Source organism: Lissotriton vulgaris, chromosome 1_1 (assembly GCF_964263255.1).
Source record: "Lissotriton vulgaris chromosome 1_1, aLisVul1.2, whole genome shotgun sequence".
Classification (NCBI taxonomy): Eukaryota; Metazoa; Chordata; class Amphibia; order Caudata; family Salamandridae; genus Lissotriton; species Lissotriton vulgaris.
In genome coordinates, this window is record NC_141685.1 from 390324260 (window position 1) to 390349997 (window position 25738).

The 25738-nt window shown below is 42.9% G+C and overlaps 1 protein-coding gene across 1 annotated transcript in view; it reads left to right on the plus strand.

The window, feature by feature from the left end:
* LOC147747233 (sterol carrier protein 2-like) overlaps positions 1-25738 on the plus strand; it is a 120381-nt gene that overhangs the window by 7681 nt on the left and 86962 nt on the right. The window contains exon 2 of the mRNA XM_086952452.1: positions 14890-14989. Coding sequence (XP_086808578.1) covers positions 14890-14989 — 100 coding nt within the window. The remainder of the gene's footprint in view (positions 1-14889; positions 14990-25738) is intronic.

Genomic DNA, 25738 nt, shown 5'->3' on the forward strand with positions numbered 1-25738 from the left:
TGCTTTAGCCTTTGAGCCTTACTGTCATTGTTGCAGCCTGGCGCCTTCTCCGCGACGCCGGTGCTGCCTTCTGCTCCCCCTCGGTGGCCCCCAGAGCCAAGAGAAGGCCGCCGTAAAATCTGGCCAGGCCGCAGTAGGCCTCGTTAGGCCTGAAGCCGGGATCTAGCGTCACGTGACAGGGGCGCTGGTGTAATTCCGCCCCGCAGTGCCCTGATTGGGTCCCTGAAATTGTGCTCCGCGAGCCGCTCTGCAATCGGCGGTCGCTGCGCACCCTGGCCTCCTGTTGGTCCCTGGTCCCTGCAGGCTCTGAGGGAGGACCGGGACAGGAGCTGACACCTGCGCGGGGGGCTCGCAGAGACTACTGGAGCCCTTGCGCACCCCCGACTTCACTGGAGGGCTTAAAAGGAGCCCAGGAGCCTACAACACCACCGGAGGGCGCGGTAGGAAGAACGCGCCTCCGGGAGTCATCTTACCTTGTGCTGACCCTTCGCAAGGGCCCGAACAGGGGCCGAAGAAGTGAGCTAAACCCCCGGGGAGGCTCCAAGTCCGCCCTCCCCGCGGGAGACTATAGTTGGGCCCCGTTGGCCCCAAGAGATACTGAGGACTGGGCAGGAGCCCTAAGAACAGTTAACCCCTTAGCAGGGGAAAGGTTGTTCTACTGTGGTGGCCTGATCATTAAGGGAATTGTCATACTTAGCTCCTGAGAGTCATGTCCTCCCTATTATGTACAAAAGAAATGCTCATATCTAAGTGTTGAATTGCTTTATTCCAGCCTGATGAAATGCCCTGTATTTGCTGATAAATGGCTTATTTTTGCAGCTAGGAAATGTTTACCCACCATTAGTGACTGCTGCTGAGCAATGAGATGTTATTTAAAAGTCTGAGAAGGAAATTCTTTGCAGCTGCTGACTAGGTGCAAGGCTGTGACCAGGCCTACCATTATTTAATATTAAATATTTATTTATTTACATATTTATTGCTGAGAAATGCAAAACCTGTGTTTTAAAGGAACGGCAATGAGTTAATACCACTGTGATTTTTGACTGCTCTGATTCTAATTCAAGATAATTCAAGATAAAACGTATTTATTTGAATCAAGCATTCTGGTGTGGACTCAGTCCTTGTGTGCACTTATTGTCTCAGTGGATGAGTGTGTTGTGTAGTCACTTTACACCTAAGCTTCGGGGGCCTGTCGGCTCGGTCCAAGGTACCCCCCGGGGACCTGGCGAACCCAGTTCCTACAGAGGGCAATCCTGCCTAGTACCTCTAGATAAAGAAAAAAATCTGGAGAAATGGTTATTGACAAAAATACTGGCACGAGGACATGAATACAAAAGTTCATTGTAAGAAATAAAAGAGGGTCCAAAACCAAGCCATTGGAGAGTTTGAAACATGAATTGGCAATTTATACGATCAAATGCTTTCTCCGCATCCAAAGAAAGGGCAGCAAGGGGGTCCTTAATTTTTTTGCTAAGGGACATAATATTAGAGAACATTCTAGCATTATCAGAGGCTAAACGACCCTTCACAAACCCAACTTGATCAGTTTTGACCAAGAGAGGGATGATATTATCAAGACGGGTTGCAAGAATCTTAGCAAAAATCTTACAATCATAATTAATTAATGATATAGGGCGATAGTTTTTACAAAAAGAATGGTCTTTATCAGGTTTGGGGATTATATCAATCAAGGCTTCCATAAATGACCCAGAAGCTTTGGCATCAGCAATAAAGAAGTTAAAAAGTTGTAAAAGTTTAGGGGCAATGATAGAATGAAAAGTAGAATAAAACTCCACAGGTATTCCATCAGGGCCTGGTGCTTTTGATTTTTTCAAAGAGTGGATAGCATTAATCACTTCCTGAAGAGTAATATCTTTCTCTAGTGAGTTAAATTCATCTGGAAGAGGCGGGGGAGAAGGGGAAGACCAGAGAAGAAGAATTTTAAGTTGGGATCAGAAGGAAAAGTGTCATCAGAATAAAGAGACCGGTAATACTCATGGAAAACCTCAGCAATCTCTTCATCCGTTGAAACATGGCGTTTAGTAGCTTCGTTAAAAATAGGGCCAACAGTTTTACATTCGGATTTAACTTTTAAGTAGTTTGCCGACATCCTACAAGCCTTGTTCTGACCTCCATGATATTTGGATTTAATTTTAAGCAGAATGTTACAAGCTTCAGTTGTTGCTAATTTCATATACAAAAGGACGGTGCATCGGCCGCCCGCTCGAGTCACTCGAATGATAGCGAATGCACAAGCCTCTTTTTTTTGCAGCTTGTGCATTCACTATCATTCGAGTGACTCGAGCGTGCGGCCGATACACAGGTCGGACCCTTTTATCGCTATTTGCACTGCGGGTACCCACACCGCTAGTTTACTGAGCCCCGACAAAGTTCATTTGAATGAAACGCATTGGCTGAGGTTTCTAATCGGAATAGAAATAAAAGAATTTTGAATTCTATTTGGAGCATCCGAGCACTCTGTTTGGTGCACCGTCCTTTTGTATATGAACTTTTGGATCCTCTTTGCTGGAGAGTATTGGTGCGGCATACTCTGGACGTACTGTGCACAATTTATGGACTTACGCAATATACTCTGAAATATATGTGCATAACCATGGTTAGCCACCTGTTTCTTTTCAATTCATTTAATAGTTGTTGCTAATTTATTGAGTTCGGTCTTTGCTTTTATTAGAACATGAAGGGCATCAGGAGACTTAGAGGTAAAGTATTCGTGGTCTAACGCTCTAATTTTTCGTAATTGATCTTCATATTTGATTCTCGAGGCCTTCTTCTTTTTTGAAACATATGAAATAATGAAGGCACGGAAAGCTGCTTTGAAAGCATCCCAATTATTAGTAATACAAGTAGCTAATGGGTCATTAAAAACAAAAAATTCATTAAAAAAGGTAGTGATTTCTTTGCGGAAGGCTGAATCAGATAGTAAAAAAGTGTTAAACTTCCAGCGACTAAATTTGGAGGAGGTAAGTGTGAGGTCCAAAACTGCATAAAATGGAGCATGATCCGAGATAAAAATGGATCCAATGTCAAATTTATGAATAGAGGGAAGAAGGGACTTACTAACCAAAATATAATCAATTCTAGAACGGGTGTGATGCACATTTGAAAAAGAAGTGTATTTACTTAAATCAGGATTACATGTTTTCCAAACATCATATAATGTACAAGAGGCAATGGCCGATTGGAATGATTTGTGAGTTTTGTCGGGTTGAAATTTGCATTTGGACAATCTATCAGAAAAAGGGTCTAACCATTGATAAAGTCACCAGCCGCAATAATATTGGGACAATCAATTGAGGAGAGAAGGATCTTAATATCATTCCAAAATTTAGGATCAGGTTTGACAGGACCATAAATATTCAACAAGACGAATGTCTTGTTTTGTATCACAATCTTAGCCATTATCCAACGTCCATCATCATCATTTTGAGTAGATAAAATTTGGACCGATAAAGCTTTATGGAACAATATTGCAACACCCCCTTTCTTGTTAGATGCAGAAGAAAAAACAACCTGTCCCACCCATTGTCTTTTCAACTTTAATGATTCCACAGCAGAACAATGAGTCTCTTGACGAAAAGCAATTTGGGAATTGAGTTTAGATAAGTGGGATAGTACCTTTTGTCTTTTTACTGTATTACCAAGACCCCGGACGTTCCACGTAACAAAATTACACATGATGGAGGTTTGGAAGGGAAGAAGACACGTGGAGTAGATACACTGCAGGGATAAGACTACAAGAAAAAAAAACACCATACAACAAAATTACATGAAGAACATCCAACAAGAAAACCCACAAAACTGGAATACATTAACTCCAAGATAATAAGAAAAAAGAATAGGAAGTGAATAGGAAAGGAAAGAGAAAAGAAAAAGAAGAGGAAAAGAAGAAAGGACAAGGAAGGGTGAGAAGTAAAATGAGAGGTAATGTATGAAAAAGAGGGTAAAACAAAGAATGAGAAAAAAGGAAAGGAAGGAAAAAGAAGAAAATGAACAAACAGATCAGGGTAAAACAGCCCTATCTGTATGAGGAAGAAAGAGCAATAAAGGAAGAGCATGTTGGCGCAGAGCGGGGCGGATCTCATAAGGAAAAAATAGGGAAAATAAGAACCTAAAGAAGTAGAAAAAATGAGAGAAAAGAAGATGATGAGAAAAACAAAAGAAGATAAGAGATGGAGAATGGGAAGAATTAATGATAATGAAGCAAAAGAGCACTATGAAATATAGAACACATAAGTCAGAAGAATAAAAGGGAGACGTTAATAGATAAAGAAAGGAGGAAAGGAACAGAAGAAAGAAGATCAGGGATTAATATCCATTCCAGTAGATAAGAGGGAGAGCAGGAAGCGTTTCAGCTTTTCAGGATCATCAAAGGATTGTGAGCGCCCATTATGAGTAATTTTGCACAGACAAGGATGAAGAATTCCATATTGAATATTATGATATCTCATCTGAGGTCGCAATGCTAGGAAATCTTTCCGATGTCCTGTGAAATAAAAATGTTATGACCAGAGCAATTAAGACAACGCTTAACTCTAACAGCTTTCAAGACAGACATCAATTCAGTAAATTCCAGAAAAAGCTTAATGATTCCACAAGGTTTTGCTGGGTTGGAAGTAGGTCGGCCAAGACGATGCGCTCTTTGGATATTAAGGGGTGCATTTGTGGATGGAAGATTCAGGAGTTCAGAAAGTAATTTTTGAAGAAAAAGTACCATATCTGGACCTTCAACATTTTCCGGCAAACCATACAGGCGTAGGTTATTGTGACGATTACGATATTTCAAATCCTCGGTGTGTAATTTCAATTTATGAATTTCCTGCTTCAACAATGGAATTTTTGTAGAAATATCATGTAGGCCACTGAACCGCTGTTCCAAGTCCAATACCTTACTTTCAATGAGAATCCACCTCTCCTCAATTTGTTGTAATTTTTCATTAGTTGTTGTCATGAAAGGCTGAAGGCCTCGAACTTCATCTAGAATAGAGTCTAGAACAGGATTCTGAGAGGAATGGATGGGAGTTGGTGGGTCATTTTTATGATGTTTAGGTTTCGTGCCCGTGATGGAGGAGCGAGCAGAATGTGAGTCATTAGCCATGTTAGTGAGAATAACAGGAGATCTCTGTAAATAACGCAAGTGGCAGACTCAGCAGATGTGAAGTTACTGGGATTTACAAGCAACAAAATTGGCTTAAGAAAAGCAAAGCAAATATTCCTCAAGGAAAAGCCAGAGAAAAGCAGAGTTAACCCTTTGTTGTATTTTTATGTGGTAGCGAGAAAAATATGACAATAAATGTGAGCTCAGCGGCTATGAAATAGCGGCCGCTCACATCTACAAATAGTACCACAAAAAGCAGGGCTATCAGCAGTTGAAAAATGTACGTCCAAGCATACCTAGCTCGAGGCAAAGGGCCATAAAAATATAGCAGTAAATCCGCAGTTAATAATAATTCCTTTCAATTAGTAGCAAGGTTAGTAAAAAAAACAAGTGTCACAATTGCTGGTCATAAGTGCTGGTCGAATGGAAGAAAATGTAGTGATATTGTGAAAGAAAGTCATAGCAGAGAAGCATTTCCATAGCAAAACAAGGCAAAAGCAGCAAGTAAAAAGTATCTTCCACACATGGCTGCTTTAAGGAACACAAAAAGCGTCAAAAACTGCAGAATTCCTTGAAAAACACTGCATGTTTAGCAGAAGAGAAGAGTAGCAGGTTAAACTGATGCCAGAATAAACAAAACAATTAGTAGTGTGGAGAAAATAATTTTACCGGACCATAGGAGCACTCGCAGGTGCGACGACCTAAAAGGGCGGCCACCCGCGAATTGTGTGAGGAGAGTAGTATGGAAGCCCCACCGACATCACCCGATGCAGAAAAGCACCGCAATCACCCTCAAAGTAGGCGATGCATCTTCCGACAGCGAAGGCAGCAGTCTGCAGGGAGAGAGACGTCCTGAAAACGGCTCCAAATAAAGATTGAATTCCGCCGATGCGCGGAGTTCACTGAGGATCCGCCATTCCGCTACGGCGTCAAGCCACGCCCCCCCATCTAACTAGGTTTTTGAAGAGCGTGGAGAGTCCTATGATGAAGCATGACACCTGGTGGTGTGTGAGAAGAACATCCCATCACATTTCCGTGTATGGCTAGGAGCAGGCTGGTATAACATGAATATAGAACATAATGTGATAGATTAGGAAATGGTTTAAAAAAATCACTAGGGTGTTGTTTTTGTGTATAAAATGTTTTTTCTGGAGGGCAGTTCACCTTTGAGGTGTATAGCCTCTGGTTCTCTACCATGGATATTTTCCAGGATTTTTGTGACTTGTTGCTTGCTATTTTCCATTGCTGTCATATCCTTCGTTTTTCTCTTTAGAAATTGTGATAGCTGATTAGAAGTTATGGGGTAGAAGCCATTTTTTTGTTTGCAATCTTCGCAGGGTGACTTCATTTAAACCCTTCTTTTTAAAATTCTGCATAGTACTTCATGCCAGGCACCACTTATTCCCTACAAATGTACTATGAATGTGAGGTTACATGTATGGTTTGCAAATGAGAAGACCTGCACATGTTTCTGGTGTAGGTTCTATCCTTGCCCTCTGCATGTCACTTCTGCTATCCATTCCCACTCACCCATATTAGCTCCAGAGCAGGTTAGAATTGTGAGTATCTAGGCTGCATCTACAAGTGAGTCTACATGAATGTTCCAAAATACTGTTTTGAGCAAGCTCTAGCTGGTCAGCTGTGTCCTCCAGTGTGATGAAATTTTGCAAAGGAGGGACATGTCCACTTTCTCACACTTGAGACAAAGAACATGTACCCTTCCACCCTGTCTGATCTCCCATATCCCGTGTCCAGTTCAGGTAGAAAAACTGCTGCCCCATTAACAGCCTCTCATTTGTGGTCCATCTGTAGGAAATTCTCAAACACAATGCGTATTATTGTATGTCTTTTATCGTCATAGTTTCTGAAACTCGGCCACAAGTATGGGATATGTGGTGTGCGTCTATGACCATCTGATCAGCTCACCTCTGACTTCTTGGAATCACCATGTCGCACCACAGAGGACAAATTGGCCAAGGGGTAGGACTCAACATAGCTGTCCTCTATTGGAGCAAAGTCTCTAGGTCTAAGGAATTACCTGATGTTGCTGTGCGTTGAAGCAAAAGAGGCAGGCAGCCATTCATGCAGAGTACTGGCACAAGCTCAACTCTGAGGAACAGCTGCTGCTTTTAACCTCCTGTTGTTACCTGCTATCTGTAAGTAGACCCCTTATCAAAATTGGAGTACTGCAGCCCAGGTTAGCAAAGAGACCTTTCAACTTATGATTGTTTTCCTGTACTTCACTTTGTACCCCTTGGAACAGAACCCTGGTACCTTTACCCCTGCAGAGACTTTGACTGGAAATTGAAAACCTCAAAAAATTACTTGGCCCGGATCCTCCTGTGTGCATCTCCCCATCACTGATGCTTCTCCGCACTGTTCACTTGTGAAGGTTACAACATGAACATCAACTTTTGTATTTGGATTACCAGCCACCTCTGTAGGGCAAACTTTTACCTCCTGAATATAAACCCCTTAGACAAGGTGCTGTGGACTTAGGCCTATTATTGCTAGGTTGGTATGTCGTTTATTGTGTGGCACCCTCCTTTTATGTGTCAATCAGCATCTTCGAGACGTGGACCTTTCTCACCAGCATCAGAAATGAGACTTGATGCTACCACACCCAATCGCATCAGTCCCCAAACCGGATCTAAAACGACCATCTTCTAGTGTGCCCTGTCAGTTAAACCCAAACCTTTTTTCGTACTGGGATACACATTCACCAACAGACGCATACATAGCACTGAGCTACGAATGCTTCCATCTACACTCTACTTGCCCACCAACCTGCTACATTAAGATGATTAAGAAAGGTGAAGACAGATGTTCTTCCCTGCTCTAGAGCAGAAGCACAGACATCACTGATCTGTTCTAAATAATAGTTTAAAACCTAGTCATATACATTGATCATCATGTTAGCAAAATAATAAGTTTTACTGAAGCATCATTTTGTAAATAAAAGTCCTACCACTGCCAGAGCAATCAAATGCTTCCAGATTATAGAAAATGTTAGGTGTATCCGGGTTTCGAAACCTACATCTTTCTTCAAAAGCAAGTCTTGACTTCTTGGTCTTCTGCCACCCGAGAAGCAAAGACTAAGAAAAAGTTCTTGACATTGTAGTGAGCTTTCTTAGTGCCTCCCAGCATCTTGGTCCACCGATTATAAAGCTTTACATGTCTAAAAGGGTGCCCAGTACCTATGTGTGCGCCACAGTCTGAAGAGCTGGAGAAACACTGTGCAATATAATTGTTATAGTGGATGGTCACCCAAAGGGTAACATGGCTCTGAAACTAATAGGATGTGAGTGCCTCCATGTGTGATCTGCTAGTTATCTGAATGGAACCAAATAGGTCTTCGTACCAAGCACACCAAGATTACTTCAGAGGTTTGAGTTTTCTCACATACTTAATTGCAGCATCAAACCTCTCTGGTCCCAACTGTGAACTTGAGAAGTCTCCAGGTACACCTGTTTGTCTTCTTTTTTGGTTATAATAAAGTGAAGTCCAACACAAATTGGTCACTAAACAAGCATTTCTAGTTTGATCTTGCAGGACTTCAATTTTACACAAGAATCCCTGTCAAATGAGCACTTCTGGACTCATTTGCAGTAGTACCTATTTGCAAAAATACTACTGTTGCAATCATTATATATGAACAATTGATCTCAAACCTGACAAATAACTCTGCATGATATTAGCACGCTATTAGCTCGTGGGACAAAACTGTATTCTACAGAAACTGAGTAAGCAATCCAATACAGTAGACAAAAGTTCCTGGGGGCTCATTCAAACTACACATTACAAATTCAGGTAGCTTTAGAATAAGTGTTGCCCACTTCGCATTTATCAACAAATTAATGTAGCAGTCAAAATTGTATGAACAGTAATCTTGTGTTTAATTTATAATAATTTACAGGCACATGCATCAAAGGAAAAACCGGTCGCAAATGGGCACATTCTCAGAATTTGCCCCTTTGCGACCGGTATTTTTGCATTTGGGATGCATCATCCCAAATGCAAAAATTGCAATTTAAGGAATCTCTAATTTGCGATTCCTTAAATTGCGATTGAAATTTAAGAAATATCAAATTGAGGTTCCTTAAATGCAATGAATGAAAGTTAGAAAATTAGCGATTTCGCTAATAGGAGTAGCAAATTACCATGAAGTTGAACTTCATGGTAATTTGCAAAAACATTGAAAAATGCACTTTTGTGCATTTTTCAAAGTTTCATGTTGCGCACACACATACCCTTAGGGCATGTGTGTGTGCAACATATCTGCACAGATCAATTTCAGAGGTGCAACAGGGTGACATTTTGATACCCTTGTACCCTTGAAATTGCATGAGCAATTTGCGAGTACCTACTGGTACTCGCAAATTGCTCATGCAATCTCCATTTCATTCCTATGGGCCTGGAGGCCCATAGGAATGAATGGGACAGCATTCCTTAATTGCGGATAGCAATTTGCAAATAGCAATTAAGGAATATGTAGGAATCGCTATTTTTATAGCGATTCCTATATACATAGGCTTTTGCGATTCCTAAATAGCGATTCCTTAAAAATCGCTATTTAGGAATCGCAATTCCTTCTGTTGATGCATGTGGCCGTTATTTTTCACAAAGAAGGTGCTCTAGTAGAAAAAAATTAAAATGGTGCAGTGCATCTGAGGAGTGATCCGTTTGAATCCGCTTATTATGTACAAATAAATGCATCAAAGAAACTTGGTTGCCAGTGGCTACAACGTTTTATGGGAAAATCGGTGCATTACGTATAACAACCCGCTCAGAACGACATCTAGTGTCATATGGCAGTCCAAGATATGGTAGATCCTCAATGTTGTTAGCGCTAATGTATTAGAAATGTTCTCATTACTGGCCAGCAGCTCTCCATGAGATTAGGACACTTGGGATTGCAGCTCCTGCCTGTTGTTCCCAGTTATTTCAATGTTGGCATATGAACTAAACTAAGGTGCCCTGGCGCAATGCAGAAGGATAAACTGAGAAGACCAGACCTATTGTGTATAGAGCCGAGTTTGTCAGTCTTTTCTAAAAGATAGCAGATCTTGTGTTTTAGGGAAAGAAAGAAATAGAGAATTCAAAAGGCGTGCAGCATGACAAAAGATGATCTGCCTCCAGCGTGGGAAGAGCGCAGTCTACAAACAGGAGGGTAATGTAGGAACTTCTGCTGAAGAAAGTGTTGTATTATACCATTGAGGGCACTATGTGCGCAACACAGTGACTTAAAGCTAGTCCTCTTTAGTACTGGTAACCAGTGAAGGGAGTAAAGCTCGACTGAAGGGGAAATGTGGTGAGGCTAGCATAACGCATAGCATCGTTTTGAATCCCCTGAAGTCTTTTTAGAAGCCCTACAGATGAGCCCAGAAAGAGAGGATTGCAGTAGTCCAGACAACTTAAAATAATCAACTTGAACACCAGTGAGAAAGCCCAAGTTGGATGCTGTTGTAATTTATTTCGTACCAAGAGCGTAAAACAGGAAGACGATGAGTGTTTAGCCTGCCTGGTAAGGGAGAGCTTATTATTCAGATGGAATACTAAATTGAGAACCTGCTCAGCAGGTTTTAAAGCAGCAGGTCACAATGGATTGTGGATAGAAAGAGGAAAGTAGTTGTTAGAATAGAATATCTGATTTGTCCTCACTAAATTTCAAGGAATTATGAGCCAAACACTCAGGAAAAACAGGGACCGCATTATGCACTGTCTTGTCAACAGAAGTCAGTAGTTGGATTTCATCTGCACAGTTCATGAATGTATTCCCATAGGATCATATAAGCTAAGCTAGCAAGTGGATGTATACGTAAGGGAGTGGAACTTGTTGCAGAAGCCTAGGGCACTCCCAAAAGCCAATGCCTTGAATTCAGAGCGGAAAGGCAGGAGATGAACAACCTGACTCCTGCCCTACAAATATGACCTGTACAATGTAAGAGGTAGGTCGGCCCTGAAAATCCGACTCAGCCAACCTTGATAACAGAAAGTCATGAGATATCATGTCGAGTGCTGCAGACAAATTGAGTAACATCAGGACACACAACTGTCTGGTGTCAGCTGAAGTTAATCAGGGATTGAGATTAGGGCGGTTGCAGTCCTGTGGGCAGGACAGAAGCCTGATTGTGTTGGGTCTAGAACCTTGTGCTGTTCCATGATGTGTCTGTTTCTTTTTCTCTGTAAATCTATGTTTTCTCATCCATCCACTTCTTCCATTTGTCCACCCTTCTTTCCATCCCTCCATCTTCCCCATCCATCCTCTCCATATTGCTTATCTCCATCTATTCACCGGTCTCTCCATCCCTCTCGTCAGCCTTCTTTCCGTGCTTCTATCCATCCCTCAAACTTCCTTTCTTTCCCTTCATCCTGCTGTGTTTCATTTGTTCCACCAACCCGTAGCTCTCTCTGTGTTATCATTGTCTTGCATTGGTATTTATGACCTTGTTTTAGGAGAGGAGGGTTTTTTCAAAGTCAAAAGAGCCGTATCCAACAGAAGAGCTGCTAAAGTTGGGAGTTCATGGTACTCCTGTTTGCCCTTGCTGTTAGTCGGGGTGGGTAGGTTGGTTGAGTAATTTTAGTACAGCAGACAGGCAGTGGCCTAATGCAAAGCGATGGGGAACCCCTAAAGAATGTGAAGATGGGTCTTTTTGTTTCTAGTATCTCACTGAAATGAATTTGCCTTGGGCGGAATGTGGAGGCGCCCTGAAGGAGTGTGGGTGGGGGTCTGGCAGGTTGGGGTAGTGGGTAGGGGGTCGTGTCGCATGAGCTTACGTTATGCCGCTGAAAACCAAAGGGTAAGCTTTCCTCCTTTGTTAGTGTCATTAGGGACGGAAACGTGGGATAAAAGTAGTTTCTGCTGGGCTCACCAGTATGTCTGCTTGGCTCTGAGACGCAGTGAGCCTGAAGGCGGGGAGTAGACTTCTACTGTATGGACGACAGAGCTGTCACTCATGCTCGAAGCCCGTGGCAGATTCTGAAGAGGCCAGGACGAGAAACGGGTTTTAGAGGAAAGTTTACCATAAAGCATAAAGAACATTCCTAACGTGGGTGCGTGCCAGAGTCCCGTGAGAGGGCCGGACAGCGCCATGGCGATCTAGGGTAAAGGGCAGAAGCAGCCAGGAGCCAAGGTTTATTTGCAAAGCCCAGCAGCAGAATGCACTGCAATCTGTCTAGAAACTTCCTGCATGGAACAAAATGACATGTATATGTGTTCGTTTGTGTTTTGGGTGAAGGTATATGACGGAAGTAAGACATGTTCTCTACTGCAGAGCAATCATCAAAGTGTGGAAGTGCATGCATAGGATTTAAAGTGCTCCCGCGCCATCTCATAACATGTGCTTGTTTGTTTTAACGCCTGGAGGCCGAGATTTGTCAACACCGGTGGTGCGTCTCAGAAGCTACCAACCCCGTCGTGTTGCTGTAGGAGTTACTTTCCAACGCAAATCGTGTGTTCGTGCTCTTGCGCTCTACCTTGTATTTGCAGTAAATGTCCCATTACTTCAAGAACATGATAGTGAGTGGTTTCTAAAAGCCTGCAGTCAAGGTAACGTTATCACCGGTCTGATATTTCAGTGGACTAATGTATCCAGTGTACCCTTCTGTGTGCATCCAGAGGACCCCCTCGCCTTCACCCTCTTACCTTATGCAGCTGACACTCGAGGGTGAGGGAGGCTCCCTTTGCCCCCTTGGCACCAATATGGGGATCCAGGGTTCAGACTTCTCTAGATGCCGCTGCCCTCAGGCAGTATGTGCCAGTCTGTGCAGCCCGAACATGTCCTCTGGGATGAGACCACCAATGTACCGGCACCGACCCACAAGGATTGCACACAAGTGGGGCACTCATTTACCAGCACCACAACCAGTATCTGGAACTCCCATCCATGTCACTCAAAACCCAGCCTGATCTGCTCGCCTTCAAGAAGCTACAGAAGCGAACCTCTCCAGGCAATCCCCACTCTTCCTGATGAGCCCGTTGTGCTGCTTTCGCCCTTATCAAGAAATATCTCCTTCGGTTGTAGTTCACTGGGTGTTTGTAAAGCATATCTATTCCTCTTAAGCTAAAGTAGCGCTATAGGAAGTCACAGATCAATAGAAGGAATGGAAAAATGGTACAGGAGACAATCTAGAATTATCACTCTCCTCCAAATGCCAATTTCCATTCCCTTGCTGTCTCTCTTTCATAGTGTGTGCTCCTGGGCTGCTCTCAGGAGGGAGACATTGCATACCTCTCAAAAGACCCACAATAAGAAAGAGAAGATCAGAATCCCTATTTTTTTTTAGCACTACTTTGCTCTAATTTGGACCTCGTCAATCTTCTTTCGAGGTCATTTGAGTTGTGTTGAAATTTGGAGGTACTCAGAAGGGAAGGACAGGGCTCACACAGAAACTTTCAAAGTCCTCACAATACAGAAGCATGTCTACGAAACTGCTTGGTAAAAAAACTTCATTTACAGTGTTCTCCCTTGACTAAGCAACTGATTTTAAAATAATGGGATAATGGTTTTTTATAAAAATGTTCTCTTCGGAAAAATTACAAAAAAGTCTCAAGGACCCATTAGTGAATGTTGCCTGCTTTGTAAAGATGATTAAACGCAGCTTTTCTTACAATTTTTAGTTTTTTACCGCCAAACGATCATATGCCATGTACATGCCGCTTTCCCAGACCTAGTGGCTTTTTGGCCAACTGGACTTAGCATACTTGGGGCCAGATGTAGGTAAAGTACATTTAGCGATTCTAAAATACCGAATTTTACCAATTCCGTATTTTAGAATTGGTAAATGCTATGTAGCAAAAAAATCGGTAAACATTACCGAATCGGTAAGATTCGGTATTACCGAATCGGTATTTACCGATTCAGTAATTGCCATTCATTTCTATGGGCCTGGAGGCCTCAGGAATGAATGGCAATTAACGAATCGTTAAATACTGATTTGGTAAATTACCGAATTTGCAATTTAGGCCACCTACATCTCAGTAGCCTAATACCGGTTGGTAACGGCAGAAATTCTGTAATTTCGGTCGTTACCGACCGTTATTGGGCGACCTACATCCGGCCCTGGTTCTTTTAAAACCCAACTTGTAATGCTGGAAGTAAAACTAAAAGTCCCAGAATGCCAAGTACTGCTGACAGAAAAGGCGAACACTGACTTGTGGCGACCCACATGCCAGGAGGAGTCATTGTAGATGTTCTTTTGTTTTCCACATGTAAAGGATTCTATGCTACTCATTGTTGCACAGCAGAGAATGTCATCTTGAGTTTTAAACAAGAATTTGCGATGCTGTTGGCTGCTTACATTTTTGTTTTTTGTCGGTGCTTATTTCATTATGTCTTGGTTTCTGTAAAACGTGATTGTTAAGGGAGCTGATGGGCCCCTGGCAATGCAAAAAGTAATCTAAAAGCATAACATGTTCTTTTGTTTTCATAAAGCAGACACTGCCATAGTAGTACGACTTCACTCCCAGTGATGTTAATCAATGGTTGAAGTGGGCGGACCCTCTGCCCCATCCTGCATGCTGTAGTAGGTGGAAGAGAAATGTGAATCACTCAACAGACCAGTGTCTGAAAAGGGCTGATTGAAGGCTTTCATAGAAAGTATCCTTATATGATTTGAGTAAAATCAGGTCTTGGCTACCGACAGACCTAAAAATACAACTAACAGCACATGCACTTGGAGTTCACTCACTTCTCCAGTTCTACATCACTAAAGCATGTATTCGCTCATTTTGTTAAGGGACTGATTGTTCAAATCTTCTCCTTTCCCCTCAGATCCAGGCACATCCAAGCTGTTCCCGTCAGTGCAGCTGTTGATGTCAAGGATTTCAAAGCTAACATCTTCTTTGAGGAATTAGAAAAGAAACTGCAAAAGGTACCCATAGATTTTATTTTTCGCCCACCTAACCTCCGATTATCTTCAAGCTATTTATGGACATTGAGTATTGACAATCATTTGAAACACAAATAGATGGTACCCTGTAAACCCAGCACTCTGGTTAATGAAATATTTACAGGCTTACGTAATGTTGCAGTGTGAAATATTGTCTGGGTCACTCGAGCACTCCTCCTTCAGCCACCCAGAGATGGTGGAGTCTTTGGACTTGATTAAGAGTTGCTCGTAGTATTCCGACCCATGCGTTAACCCCTGTTTACTCATGAGTTGGAATTACGACTTTGAAGGTATTTTTAAAGCATCCATTATTTATTGTATGCAGCGGTAGAAGTGGAGGGGGATCGGTGGGCACGGCGTGCCCCTACTTCTAAAAATAATTTCAGCCCGTTCCCCTACTTCTTTCTTTGAAAAAAGCATCCCGGGACGGAGAGAATAGTCCTACTAAAAACGATAACTTTTTTTCTGCTTCCTGGGGCTGCTCGCACTTCTCTGTTGAACTCCGGAGGCTGCAGCAGCCCCTCCCTGAGCTCACGCAGACCGAGGGCGGGCCATTGTCATTCCGATTGAGGCTGATTATCTCCTTTGGAATGACAATGCGCCCGCCCACTGCCTGCCGTTATCATATGCCAGCGAGATCTGCATGAGGTGTCTCTGGTATCTGGGTGCAGGCCATGGCTCCTTGTGCAACAAATATAGGAGATGGGTCCGCAAATGTGTAATCAAAGCTTTAAAACAATCCCGCTGGGGCGTGAGAGGTGCGCTGTGGGCAGTGTAATATGCTGTCTGGAAAACACAACCCTGACGTCCACGACACTGAGGAGGCGAGGAAAAGCATTACATTTGATCAAGCTATTTTTATAGACAGTATACTTGTAAAAACACTTGTGGCTGTCAAAGGCGTGCCCGAAGGTGCTTGCTTCTTCTAATGCGTCTTATGGAATATAGCTGTGTTTTTATAAGTGTGTTTTGCTGCTCGGTACGTGATGTATTAAAGGGGAAATCCGGCGAATATTACATTAGTCTCAACACCCAGCAGACGTAATTGAACAAGGGAACATCGTGGGATGCCTATTGTTGGGGATTGTTCGAAATACAGGTCGATAAACAGAACAGGGTTTTCCTTTAAACTGCCAGGCCCCTTTAACTGGAGGACAACGTGATCTTAAGCTCTCCTCTGCGATCCTGTGGCCTTTAAGGTGTGAGGCTCTGCTCAGGGGAGAAGCCAGAAAATCAAAATGCCCCGAACTTTGAACTACACTTATAATGGCAAGCAGCACGTGATGAGAGTGTGCTTTGCACTCCCTAAAAGAGCAGCCTTCACTGCTCCATCCAACCAAGGGAGTAGTCAGAAAATTAGAATGCACCCCATTTTGCAGTAAACCTCTGATGCACACCAAGCAAAATAAGTAAATGTGCCCATCTTCCACTCGAAGAAGTGACGGGGACAGGAGAAGTGACGGGACAGGAGAAGGAGAAGTGAAGTGAAGGGACAGGAGAAGGAGAAATGAAGTGAAGGGACAGGAGAAGGAGAAGTGAAGTGAAGGGACAGGAGAAGAAGAAGTGACGGGGACAGGAGAAGGAGAAGTGAAGGGACCAGGAGAAGTGACGGGACAGGAGAAGTGACGGGACAGGAGAAGTAGAAGTGACGGGACAGGAGAAGTGACGGGACAGGAGAAGTGACGGGACAGGAGAAGGAGAAGTGACGGGACAGGAGAAGTGACGGGACAGGAGAAGTGACGGGACAGGAGAAGTGACGGGACAGGAAAAGTGACGGGACAGGAAAAGTGACGGGACAGGAGAAGTGACGGGACAGGAGAATTGAAGGGGACAGGAGAAGTGATGGGACAGGAAAAGTGACGGGGCAGGAGAAGAGACGGGGGCGGGAGAAGTGACGGGGGCAGGAGAAGTGACGGGGGCAGGAGAAGTGACGGGGGCAGGAGAAGTGACGGGGGCAGGAGAGGTGACGGCGGCAGGAGTGGTGACGGGGGCAGGAGAAGGGAGGGGACAGGACTGTTCCCATTGGGAGCAGAATCTAGACTGATTTGCATATGGCTGGGTCCAACCTGGAATGGCATGGTGAGCAAAGAAACAATGGATTTAGGCCCAGATCCCTGTACTGGGGTGAATGTATGATATTGTTCTGCATTCAGGTGTTCTTTTTGCTACATTATGATTGAGCAGCTAGCTGGCGACATGAATATGAAGGAGCCTTTGTAGGTTTCCGTGAGTCTAGATTCTCCTGAAGAATCCCTTTCTCTTCTGAGCCCTGCTTAACACATGTGTACAGGAGGAGCCCTGTATTCATGACCTCAATGTTTGAGACAAAAAATAATCATGGATTTCTGAACATTGAGTAAAAGCATTAAGGTAACATGTTGTTCCGGCTTATATTTCACACGCTTTACATAAACCTGTATTACCTATGACTGTTTGCTTTTTCCTGAATTAAACCTCAAACATGTTTATCCGTTGTTTTAATTAAATAACGTTATAAGCTGTAACTGGTCAGTGAAATGCTAAACGTACTAAAAATTGGTATGTTTTGCTATTTCTAGCCACGCCCCTGACTCCGCCCACTGATTCAATCTTCGGTTATTCCCGCCCCCTGATTCTCCACCCACAGTTCCCCTACTTTTTTTCCAACACTTCGACCACTGATTGTATGCATTAAATAGCTCCACTTTCGTTAAATTTTGGCAGTTCGAACCTGCCACATTTTTAACAGGGGAAAATATGCGGGGGCAGATTTATGTTTCCTGGCGCACCCCTGCAAATCAGAAGGGATGCGCCAGGAAAGATGCATCCTGCAAGTTTACCTTTGTGCCATCACAGATGCGCCGCATTTACAATGCAGCAAAACGTCACAAGTGCCAGTACTGAGTATTATTAGCTAAATCATTTAATATTAAGACCCATGAAACTCAATCAGCAGGTCCACACTATTTATAGTGCCATTATTCAATTTATTTGGCAGTAAGCTTTTTAATTGCTTATCAAAAACCACTCTATACACACTTTATATTTACAAGGATATCAAAAAACAAACTTCAAGAAAAATCACTACACCATAAAGATACCCACATACATTCAATACAACCCTTGATTCATAGCCTCACTCACTCACACCAATCCAACCTATAGACCACGCAAACCCCTCACAGTGTCCTGCCAACCAAAACTACTTAAATTTAAGGATGGCTACGAACCAGGGAGGCCTCCTCCACACACAGGTCAAACAACCATACAATGACTATAAAATCTCACAGTGGCGCACATCCAACTCAAGAAATTGCCACAATCTACAATGTCCAACAAAAATTACAGGCACCAGCGGACGACCTAATTAGCAACCAGGTTTGTTTGAGAAAGAAACAAGCACAGAAAAGGGGGGTCGACGCGTTTCGAACCCAACAAGTTGCAGGGTTCTCATCAGGACCACAGAATCTATAATAAACAGAGAATCAAATACTCTTATTTAGTTTGAAAGCATCTGCATCTAATGGGTTAAGAAAGCACCAGCTACGGTGCATGCACCCTACCTGAGTCAAAAGGCAGAAAAAATCAGCTGTATCACCAATAGAGAGATGAGGCAGTGTCTAAAAGAAGCAAATTAACAAAAAAACAGTCTTACAAAAAATTGTCCTCACAAAAAATCCGTCCTTTCTAGTCAAACTAAAAGATGTTGAAAAAACTTACAGCGGGGTGTCCCCAGCTAGTCTTCACATAGTTTTGATTTACTGAACAGCATGTACCTGCCAAGCAATGACCAGCGTTTAAAAACTCTGTCATAATCACAAAAGCGTGAAGCTTCAATCTGAAGAGCACAGATTAACGGAGAAGTATCACACAGACATACCTTGTTGCTGTAAAATTCCCCAGTGTTTTGCGCGATCCTCGTAAACTGTGTCCAAATAGATTCAACCAACGAACTGCAAAAGGCAGACAACAAAGCGGCTATTGTATCTCATTGTATGTTAATGCCGTAGAAATAGTTGTTAGAACACTCGAACCGTGATTAACCACCTAAATTCTCCGATTACAGGTCTTTTGAAAAGCTGTTCGCGCACCTCACTCCACCTTAGCGTGTGACGCGGAACATCGTGATGCCTTCTGTGAAGCCGCCGGCCGATGGGAAATGGAGCTTTCAAGGCGGCCTGTAACAATGAACTTTATTAACAATCACAGTGCTGCACACGTTGCAGCATATTTATCTTAGTTTGTACACCCTGCGCGAAGGTCAAAAATATAAAGCACCAGTATTTTTCATGACCTATAAGGCAGCCATAATCTTGAAAACGAAGCTGCATGAGATGATATTATATGGATGAAAATTACAATAAATGGAGCATAACCACGGACAAATTCACCCATTGTCAAAAAGAGACAACTCATCTAGCATCATCTTAATGGTAAACCTCTCTCTCATTCAGCTAAGCAGTACCACACCGGACCAAACCTATTGCAGTTTAAATATTTTGGAAACTTCATTAAGTCCATGGATGGCTGTATTGAATTTCATGATTACTAGAGCTTCCCGTTGGGCCAACCGGTTCTCAGTGCCACCACCCCAAGCATCTACTTCAATTTTAGATATTACAGTCTATTTCAAATCTCTTTCAGAGTGACCTTTCAATTTCCAATGGTTCACCAAAGGCGCATTTTAGACATTTCTCTTGAGGTGCTTTTCTCCTTTTTGAAAGCAAAATGCGGGGCTTGCACCAGTGCTTTATCCAGATTTTTACCTAGATGCCAGTTTTGATTAATAATTTTCTTCAACTGGTTAGCATTCGGGCAGAATGTCGTGACACACACTAGCCTCTATGTCTGTGGTTTCACTTTTTTCTCCAGGAGTGTCTCTCTAGGCAATCACCAAGCACGACGCAACACATTCAAGTTTTTTAGGATACCCTCTGTCCGCCAAGCAGTCCCTCAGTTTATTTGCTGGGAAGAGGTATTCGTCTTTGAAGGAACAATTTCGACGAGTTCTAAGAAACTGACCAAAGGGCAGATTTAGTTTCAAGCCCATTGGAGGATTACTTGAGTTATGGAGAGCCTTATTCCTGTCCGTTGGCTTCATGAACAAAATGGTGGCCAAGCCGCCCTCAGAGAGATAGACTTCAACATCAAGGAAAGTGATCCGGTTCTTTGAAGAGTGACAACTGAACTTGATGTCCTCTGTCCTGGCATTAAGCCAGCCGCAAAACTCATTACGTTGTTCCTGTGTCCCAGACCATATCAAAAAGACATTGTCTATATAGCGCATACAATTGGAGATGCACTCTTGAAATGGATTGTTATTATACACAAATTTCTCTTCATACAGACCCAGGAATAACACTGCTAGTTCCGGCGCAAACGGACACCCTATGGTGACACCCTTTATTTAATAAAATAAGTCAGAGCCAAAACTGAAGTAGTTCCTTTGTAATGCGAACTTAGCCAATTCAATGATAACATTTGTGGGTACTCCAGTAGGTCTTACTCTTGTTTCCCAAAAATATGTTAGTACCTTTAAGGCATCGTCCTTAGGGATTTGAGTATAAAGAGATACTACATCCATTGTTACCATGATGTCCTATCATGAAATTCAACTGTCGACAGCCTGTCAATAATCAAAGAACACCAAAGGACACTTTTGCTTATTGTGAGGAGCATATACAGAGGTTAATGAGCGCACCACCGGTGTTTGCTTCCGCTATGTTGAGTCTGACTGCAGAAACACAGAATGAATCGGAAAGATTGATCAGGCTTCGTAAAAAACAAAGCCTAGTACTCCCGGGCCGGGCTCCAGATTGATTACCACGCACCCGGGGCTCTGTAACTACCGCTCCGTTGGGTCTTGGGAGCATATACGTATACCCTGCCTATCTCAGGGGAAACGAGTTCACTGTATAGACGTTTATTGCCTGATTATGCAAAACGCCTAACGCGAAACTAAGAGTGACGGGTGCCTCTTTAGACAGCATTGAGTACTCTTACACTCCATAGCACGCCATGCCGTATTCCCTAAACTAAACATGCCATACTCTAACTGCTGCCTGAAAATATAAACCCTTTAAGTAGCTACACTAATTTCTATTTGTGGAGGACGTCTTGCTGTATTACTTTTGGGGCATTAGACATTGTTATTTGTTACAGGCAAACATTTTAAATGTCACTATTTTTCCTGCACTGGGGTATATAAATTAAAGAATTGTAAACCTACTCATACACCACCGCATGGTTTGACTCCTGAAGAGTAGAAGATGTCGGCATTAATAGTAAATTTATGGTACCAATCAAACCAGCACTTTGACTTAGTAAACGAATAGCAGACCAATACCTTCCTTTTTGTATTAAATATTTTCTTTTTGCACCCAGCCAAATCTTGGATGTCTGCACCCGATGTACAACCCGCCGGGTACTGTTGTTGCATTTATACTTGAACTTTTAGGTGAGTCTGTGTTCAATCCACCTACTGTATTGCTGTTGCTGCTTTTACTGTTTTTTTCACAGAGGCATGCTCACCACCTTGCTCACTGAAGTAAAACACCCACTTTGATTTTTATTAGTTTTAAAACCACTTTGCTAGCTGCACTTAATCTAGCATGATACATGGAATGTACGAAGTAACCGATGTGTGTTTACAATGTAAGACCTGTTGTGATTTACTCATTTCTCTCCCAATTCAGGCAGATGCAGCTCAACACAGGTACACTACCACATGGAGGAGCTTTTCCTGGTTGTGAAATTTTAAATTGACATATTAGATACACTGATATATCACATATAAACGTAGACAGTTTTTTCCTTTGAAGATACTTTCTTTATTGAGGTCCTGAAGAATCGCGAGTCAGTGTACACACACGAGAAACATGTCGACCGTCTAGAGCACTCACTAACCTACACTCATTAAGGAAACATAGTATTCCAGTGAGTACAGGTTAGTCCTTCCTTTTAATTAAAGCAGGGGACCCGCAGAATAAACTTGACCCTGGTACTCCTAGCTTTATTTTAACCCACACATACGTCTACGATCTTCTGGCCACACACCCGCACTTCATCTGACGGCAGTTGGATAAAAGATCTCCGCCAAAGTGCCCCTCTTTGAGGTGTTACCCGTTGGGTATTGCACCACCGACCCAAGGAGGAGCAGCCCAGATGATGAAGCATGACACCTGAAAGGGTGTGTGAGGGTATTACATACAACAAAATGGATGCCCATCTGTAAGGACCCATTGTGACCCTACAGGATCCATAAACTAACAGTACACGTACATTCTTCCACTTGAGGAACAGCCCAGCACTTTTTGTAACCATTTCGTAAAAATCAAACCAGAAACTATCTGCATGGACATTTTCTTTTGCAGCATTTGAGAGCAGGGTCCAGCCCTGGAGGACTTCAAATTCGGAACTTCCCAGTGGTCTTTATTGATGACCCTGAGTATAAAAAGGGATATAGTTTCATTGAAACCAAGTGCAGTAGGGACCTTATGGTCCTGACTGTGGAGACGGCTCATAGGATCTCACTTAAACAATTGGAAGAAATAGCATTTCTTGAGATAGAGATCAGAAATAATCAACTCATCACTGACGCCAAAACTTTGTTGGATAGAGTTGAAAAAGAGATTTTGGTATTCAAAGATTACACAGTCACTCAGAAAGGGAACAAATTTGAAATAGACAAAAAAAACTTCTCACTTGAGAACGTTTATCTGTTTATACAACAGGAATTCTACACACGGGCGGAATCAAGATGTTTCCTTTTGGATTTCCAGGGGAGATCAAGGAATACATTTGTCACCTTCTCAGATACATCATCTTTGTCAGGAGGTGAAACGGACAGAAGTGACTCACGTGCAAATACAAACAGAAGAGGCAATCTGCCACGGCAACAGAATCCACTGCCTTTTTTAGGCTGAGGCCAACAAAGACAAAGAGGCCGGAACCAATACAACAACCAACCATGCGAAATGACCACCCGGAGACAGTACTACAAGAACTAAGACTGTCTCCCATTTTTAATCTGTCAGACCGCGGGTTGTCGGATGCCGAAATCTCTGTGTTGGAAAAAGGGCGTTCATTTGTTCCATCGAGACCAACGGATTTTGTGAAGATGAAATTAGAGGCGATGGAGTTCTGTCGGAAGATTTGTTTAAAAACATTCTTCAATGAAAACCTTACTCCTAGTAACTTGGAAGTTACAGGCTTACGGAAGAAATCAGAATTTTGTCCTCCTTCAAAAAAAATTCCTAAGGAGGTGGTAACATTTGAGAAAACAATCCTGTCAGCTATTGGCGAAATGGAAAATCGCAGACAATTTGTGAAATACAATCTTCCTAAGACTCAAAACGAAGCTATCTTCTCCCTGAAAAATGACACCTCGCTGTTCGGTGGGTTCAGTGGTCCTTTGGATGCCTCGAAATATACAACCGAAGTCAGGAGGCAAATGGATGACAATAGATACTATAAGAAGGTAGGCAAAAATCCCACCGTGGAACTTCAAGGACAACTATTGGACATCTTACGGAATGGTTTTGAACAGGGGGTATTGGGCCCCAAAGAATATGCCTTCTTACAGAATAAACATCCAAGGGTTCCGGTTTTTTATGTTCTGCCAAATGTCCAAAAAGATGACAAAAGTCCACCTGGGAGGCTAATAGTCTCGGGGTGCGATTCCCTAATTGAACCCACTTCTAAATATATTGATTTCTTTCTAAAACCTTTCATCCAGAACATTCCGAAACATTTACAGGACACCACAGTTGAATTTGATGATATTAAAGACATCATGGTAACAATGGATGTCGTATCGCTATATACTCAAATCCCTCAGGAAGCTTTACTGACATATTTTTGGGAAATAAGAGCAAGACCTACTGGAGTACACACACATTTTATCATTGAATTGGCTAAGTTCGCATTACAAAGAAACTACTTCAGTTTTGGCTCTGACTTCTTTTATCAAATAAAGGGAGTCACCATGGGGTGTCCGTTTGCGCCGGAACTAGCTGTGTTATTCATGGGTCTATATGAATAGAAATTTGTGTATAATAACAATCCCTTTCAAGAGTGCATCTCCAATTGGATGTGCTATATAGACGATGTCTTTTTGATATGGTCTGGGACACAGGAACAATTTAATGAGATTTGCGGTTGGCTTAATGCCAGGACAGAGGACATCAAGTTCAGTTGTCACTCTTCAAAGAACCGGATCACTTTAAACACCGCCAAAACCAACCTACACGAAGGGATGAAAGAAGTAGCCGAGTGGATGAAGAACAGTCGTTTAAAACTGAACTCGGACAAAACGAAAGTCCTCATCTTAGGATCATCCCCCTCTGCCTGGGACGACTCATGGTGGCCACCGGCCCTGGGAACTGCACCCACACCTACGGACCACGCACGTAACCTGGGCTTCATCCTGGACTCCTCCCTCTCGATGACCAGACAAGTCAACGCCGTCTCATCATCATGCTTCAACATCCTACGCATGCTCAAAAAAATCTTCAGTTGGATCCCCACTGAAACAAGAAAGACGGTCACCCACGCACTGGTCACAAGCCGACTGGATTACGGAAACACCCTGTACGCCGGAACTACAGCCAAACTTTAGAAAAAACTCCAACGCATCCAAAACGCCTCAGCCAGACTCATACTAGACATCCCCCGCCAAGCTCACATTTCCGACCACCTGAAAGACCTCCACTGGCTCCCCATCAACAAGAGAATAACGTTCCGTCTCCTCACCCACGCACACAAAGCCCTCTACGATCTAGGACCCGAATGCCTCAACACACGCCTGTCCTTTTACACCCCCACCTGCCAACTACGATCGTCCAATAAAGTCCTCGCCGCAATTCCGCGCTTCCATAGATCCACCATGGTGGGAAGATCCTTCTCCTACTTAGCGGCCAAAACCTGGAACTCTCTCCCCACCCACCTCCGCCTTACACAGAACCACCTCTCCTTCAGAAAGCAACTAAAAACTTGGATATTCGATAAGTAAAGTACCCCCCCTCCCTCAAGCGCCTTGAGACCCTCTGGGTGAGTAGTGCGCTATACAAATTACTGAACTTGAACTTGAACTTAAGTATTTATCCAAGGGGCTTGAAAAAAAATCTGCCTTTTGATTAGTTTCTTAGAATTCGTCGAAATTGTTCCTTCAAAGGCGAATACCTCTTCCATGCAAATAAACTAAGGGACCGCTTGGCGGACAGAGGGTATCCTAAAAAACCTTTGAAGAATGCGTTTTGTCATGCTTGGTGGGTGCCTAGAGAGACACTGCTGGAGAAAAAAGTGAAACCAGAAACAGAGAGGCTAGGGTGTGTCACGACATTCTGCCCGAATGCTAACCAGTTGAAGAAAATTATTAATCAAAACTGGCATCTACTTAAAAATCTGGATAAAGCACTGATGCAAGCCATGCTTTTTGCATTCAAAAGGGAGAAAAGCAATGCCAACCACATTGTACGCGCAGAGATGCCGAAGTCAAATAGAATGATTATTAGAAGTATGGTTGGATTAGCCCCCTGTAATTGACATCTTAAATGTGGTTTGCATTCATGCTGTGATCAGACATTGGAAAGCGCAGTGTTCTTGCATTAAGGAACGAATAGGAGACATGAAACTTTTACAAATTGTAAATCAAAAAATTTGGGGGCATATTATCAAGACAGGCGATAAAATTATCGCCACTTTAGCGGCAGAAAACTGCTGCTGCTAAAACAGCGACAATGGGCTTGATAA